This window comes from Quercus suber, unplaced genomic scaffold (assembly GCF_002906115.3).
Source record: "Quercus suber isolate HL8 unplaced genomic scaffold, Cork oak 2.0 scaffold_97, whole genome shotgun sequence".
Classification (NCBI taxonomy): domain Eukaryota; kingdom Viridiplantae; phylum Streptophyta; class Magnoliopsida; order Fagales; family Fagaceae; genus Quercus; species Quercus suber.
In genome coordinates, this window is record NW_027069562.1 from 710,336 (window position 1) to 715,676 (window position 5,341).

The 5,341-nt window shown below is 35.4% G+C and overlaps 2 protein-coding genes across 3 annotated transcripts; both read right to left on the reverse strand.

The window, feature by feature from the left end:
• Positions 1–1,072: 1,072 nt before the first annotated feature.
• Positions 1,073–3,583, reverse strand: LOC112035061 (protein neprosin). 2 transcript variants are annotated; one of them, XM_065774698.1, is made up of 7 exons: positions 3,235–3,583; positions 2,956–3,042; positions 2,604–2,762; positions 2,322–2,489; positions 2,171–2,223; positions 1,926–2,072; positions 1,073–1,559 (listed from the first exon to the last, which is right to left on the reverse strand). In XM_065774698.1, exons 1-6 carry the CDS (start codon positions 3,421–3,423, stop codon positions 2,036–2,038), a joined length of 693 nt encoding a protein of 230 aa, XP_065630770.1. In that variant the 5' UTR covers positions 3,424–3,583; the 3' UTR covers positions 1,073–1,559; positions 1,926–2,035. The 2 variants fall into 2 exon arrangements, with proteins under 2 accessions (XP_065630770.1, XP_065630769.1); XM_065774697.1 differs by having other exon boundaries at positions 2,604–2,846.
• LOC136068059 (protein neprosin-like) lies at positions 1,197–1,997 on the reverse strand. The gene is made up of 2 exons (XM_065774709.1): positions 1,926–1,997; positions 1,197–1,559 (listed from the first exon to the last, which is right to left on the reverse strand). Exons 1-2 carry the CDS (start codon positions 1,995–1,997, stop codon positions 1,197–1,199), a joined length of 435 nt encoding a protein of 144 aa, XP_065630781.1.
• Positions 3,584–5,341: the final 1,758 nt, after the last annotated feature.

Genomic DNA, 5,341 nt, shown 5'->3' on the forward strand with positions numbered 1-5,341 from the left:
GTGAGCAAGCAGACTGGAAGAAGGCTAAGCCTTTAGCTGCTCTCAATATGATACAAGGGTAGATTTTTAGTGGTCTCATTCCCATAAGACCACTAAAATCCATTTTGTTGAGCCCCAACATTATCCATGAGGGCCAACTACTACAAGTCTAGGAGCGGAATTCAACCAGGAGTTGGAGTCAATTCGTACAGCTTGCAAGCTCTTGTGTCAATGCATCCCAAAAGGGTAAAAGGAACTCAACATCTCTCAAGCAAGATCATCTAGCTCAAACTTGGTTTTCTTCAGCTTGCCTCAATAGGTTTTTCCTTTGGGTCTTACTCAGAAAAAGCTTTATTTCACCTTCAGGTAGTCTAGGTGGTTCCTTTGGGTCTTCCTAAATGAAATCCTTTATTACCCCAAGTATCCTAGGATGTCTCTGGGTTTCTTGATATGTGAATCCTCACACCCTTCAGTTAAAAATCTCACCAAGTTTTGAAAGTGATTGAAAGACAATGGAAAACGCCATATTGGGGTAGCTTTTTTTGCACGGTCTCTCCCCTTCAAATGGACTTCTAGGCAATCACCTTGTCATCATCTTGAGCTTTAGCAAGAGGCATAGTCACAATTTCTTGGCAAGATTATCAGACGATCTTGCAAACTGCTTGAAGCATTCCCTTAAAGTTTAACTTTCACATTTATTAAGATTAAGAAATGGAACACATTGGAATCAAATTCTCAATCCCTTAGTGGAGTCGCTATCGTGGGCGTAAGTGCCCGTGACGGGTCATACTTGTTGGATTGGGTGAATACGCCTTAGCCTAGGGTGGACTATGGTGGAGAAATGGAGTTGGCACCTAGATTAGGTCTTCGAGCAATAAATATAGCGTTCTTCATGGAAAGACTGATCTTTTATTAGAGCACGTGTTCAGAGTTTAGGTATGAGGATGGGAAGATGCTAGGCACCCAATCCCACCAGACTCGTGGGTTGGCTTCCACTCATTATGTTCCAAATCTTAATCTCATTAAAGGCAAGTTTAATACGTTATTCTAACTCACACACACTTTAGCATGCATCTAAGACATACAAACATGGCATAGTCATCCCAAAAATAACCATTCATCTATCATAGCATTTAAACATATATCTCTAAAGGCAAATACATCATCTAGTTATATTTCCCTCTCTCTCCTTTATTTTGAAACAATAATCTAAATGATCATGGACAATTGGGGTTTCTACCCGGACCACCAAAATAAAAGAAGCCTCCATAATCTATGATATTATAGCAATTGGGTTTCGTCATGAATGTCGTAGTGTCTCGGGGACCCCTTTGAATTTGTAAACCATCAATGACATTGAGATTTTTGAAGAAACTAGCCTTGCGGGGCCCTTCTTCTGCGAAATGGCCACTGCCCATTGGTGTTGTGGTGTGCTGCCCATCTCTATGATAATTTATCACCTCTCCTCCCCATTTAACTCTTGAAGCACTATCAGACAGGAGCGAGAATATGGAAGATGGCCAATATCCAAAGTCTCTGTGGTTAATACTCAACCACCAGTCTCCCCCTGCATTAACGTCCTACCTCATTGCACATGTCATGCAAATCAGTTCGTAATATTTTGAATGATAAATAAAGGTACAAAGACTATGAAAGAGAAAGCAAATGAATCTTTTTGTGTAGAACAACAGCTTAAATTCACCGTCTTAAAATATAAATTAGGTAAAAAAAAAAATTCGCATAGAAAAAAAAAATAAAACTTTAAATTTAAAAAGTTGTATATAAAAATACATAAACTGGGAAATTAGAAGAATTTCAAACATATCTATAACATTTGTTACTGTGAATTTTTCTTGAGGAAAAAAAGTACATATGATATGATCATATATGTCTATCCAAAAATTAGAATTATTTAATAAAGTAATTAAATTGAAATATTGTACTACCTTCCAAACAAAGAACTTGATTCCAATCTGGTCACCATCATACTTGGAATAAGGGGTGACTCTTGCACCCATCGCAATCTGGTGGTCAAGTTGAACAAAGCCAGGGCAGTTCAGATTGTAGCAACCTGTGCTTTGATATCCATCATCCTGTAGCCATGATTAAAAAAAAGGACGCTTTCAAAAAAGAAATAGTATATGTAAACATTGCTAGTGCTGGCAGGGAAGTCAAATATTAAAACACGTACAGTCCAATATAGGAAGATTCTAGTTTCTTTATCTCATATAGATCTTCGCAAACCTGGTTTTCCACAAAATAATTTTGTAACAAAATGAAAAATTATTAGTAATTAATTATTTAGCATGTGCCTAAAAGAAAAGATGATGAAATTATATTACAATCATGCCGGCTTCAATGGTATCAAGATCTTGACCATATTCACCATTTGCCACCCAGAATTGAGATACGCTAAACTCATTTTCTTCCTGGGAATGGGGGTTCCACACGTTCATCTCTGCCGCCATTCCATAATACTTACCAGCTCCAGCATCAGTAAGCGTTGCATACTAGAAACTCAACAAGAAAAATAAAGGTTATGAATGTCGATTTGTGTCCTTCATTATAGTAGATACCATTGAGCTCAAACCTATTAATAATATTGGTTAAAAATTAAGTTGTACCTCATGGTCAGTTGGAACATCATTATTCTGAGCATGAGGGATGGTATGGTATTTTTTCCTTCCAAAATTTGCTACAGAGCCTGCCCTTAATAAATCTTCTTCTTTAGTTCTTCTTATGGGAATAGTTCCTTCTGGGCACCTTCCATTCAAGTGCCACGGCTGAGTAAATTCAGGCTCAGAATTTGAAGAGATGTTGTTGATTTCATCAAATGAAAACCCTTCTGGGTAAGAACTTGGTCTCATCTATTGCATTTGGCACAAATACCAATGCAAACCCGGTCCATACCATACATACAATAAGTATCAGATTATTCGTGATACCAAATGAAATTTAGTTAATTAAACTAGTTACCTGAATTGTGTGATTTTTTAACAAAGGATGATCAAAAGCTGGCTGCTTGTAGATATCTACACAGTCGATTATATCTCCATCCGGGCTCTGTATCATGTACATTTTCTCATCTCACACAGACATAGATATTAGTCTGAATTTTTAGTGTTGTAATAAAATTACACTGCTATTGTGCATGGCAGTCATGTAGACACCATTACCCACAAAAGTGAACGACTCTTCTAAGACTAAAGTAGAAAATACTAGAACACAAACATGTTGAATGAAGTGATTAATAACCTCGATGGATTTAAGAGCGGGCTTGTTAAGGCGCTTTAATTGCTGTTGAACCTCCAATTTTTGTTTCTTACCAAATATGGTGTTAGTGTTCCTATTTCCAGCTGATGACATTGGTATGAGAAAGAACAAGTAAAAGGTCATCTTTACTGCCCTCGACCACCTCCTCCCACTTCCACAAGGCGGAGCCATGAGTGACTAGCTAATATTAGAATCAAGTGGTGGGTTTGCGGTGTACAAAGATGTAATAGCTAGCTTTGATCGTCCCCTTTGCAATACTTAAACGTGAGATGTAATAGCTATCTTTAGTTGTCCCCTTTGCAATACTTAAACATGCATTTGTTCATCCTCTTTGAACTATTTCACATCATATTTATCAATATATATACACATACAAACTTCTATAATAAAGATCACCCTATTTTAAGTACAAACTTCCTATTTAATTTCCTATTAACAACTACGATTCTTTCTTTTTCTTTGTCTTTTTATAGGATTGGTCAAAATTTAAGGGAAATAATTCATCCTCTTTGAACAGTTCCACAAGCTAAAAATTTTGGAAGTTTGTTGTTTTAAGTTAAAATTAGAGAATTTGAGATAAATGAGAAATTTTGTAATAATTTAATTTTAGGATTGTTTCTCAACAATTTCGGAGGTATAAAAATTTTGGGCTAATTTTGAGGTAGAAACTGTGAGAGAATCTCTTTTTTATTTTTATTTTTTATTTGAAGAAGGAGGAGAGATAAGAATGTTTGTTTGTTTTGATGGAAAACCTTGTGTGAAAATAGTTTTCCATGTTTTCCAATGGTTGTTAGCGTAAGAAAAATGAGTCAAAAGAAAAATCTTTGGTCAACATAAAAAGTATGCCTCATTTTTAGAGATTATTTTCCACTATTTTGTTTTGGTGGAAAACAACTTTAATCTCATGGAAAACTAAATAAGGGAAATTCGGGGATCATTTTCAAACACATTTAAGGTTGCAACCAAACATAAGAAAGATAGATAGTTTTATAGAACATACTTTTTGAAAAATGACTTATTTTCTAGAAAAAATTAACCAAAAAAAAACAGGTTGGCGATAGTGGGAAGTGAGAATAGATGAGGTTTAAATTTAGTAAAATAATTTTATTTTACCTCCTCTAGTTAATACACCATTCAATTCACATACATTAGAATGTAGAAGTTTGAGCATAATAGAATTTCTATTTGACTTAGAAAAAGGTTTCTTTGTCATCTTTGCTTGAATACAAATCTCACATTTCTTTTCATCATCATGCTTATATGAAATCATACCATGCTTTGACAAAAATTTCAAGTATTTAAAATTTAAATGTCTTAATCTAGCATGCCACAAATACGAAGAATCAAAAGCATAAGAACATCTAGAAACTTCTTTATTAATAATACTTAGTTTGTACATGCCAACAGTAGCATATCCCTTTCCTAAAAATATCCCATTATTGGACAAGATTAACTTGTTCGATTCAAGCACAACTTTTACACCACTCTTACATAACAAATTGGCGAATACAAGATTCTTCTTGATATCAGAGACATAAAAAACATTAGTTAAGATCAGCATCTTGACGGAACTCATTTTCACTTCAATGGTGCCCTTTCCAAGAACATTTGCTTTATTGTGGTTGCCCATCAACACTTGTGGTTGCCCATCAACATTTGCTTTAAGTCTTGAATTGCTCCTTGCTATTGTAGACATGCACCGTTGCACCCGAATTGAACCTCCAATCAAAAGGATTTGCAATCATAGCCATATGAACTTCAGTGATCATATCAATATGTATGCCACTTATCATAGCAACAATGTCCTAAATTGCATTTGTTTCATTGGCTTTGCCTTCTTCATCATTTTTCTTGTTCTTTAGGAGTTTACATTTGTAAATGTAATAGCATTTCTTTCCACAATGGAAACAAGCTTGGTTCTTCTTGTCCTTGCTGGGATTCTCAGAGTTGTTCTTCTTGAAACCACTCATACTCTTGTTCACCTTCAAGTGCTTATCGGTCTTACTCGAACTCCCACTTTGAACATTGCTCACATTGTTCACATTCAGCTTAGAATCGATGTTAGTCCCATCTCTAACCCAACATTCCT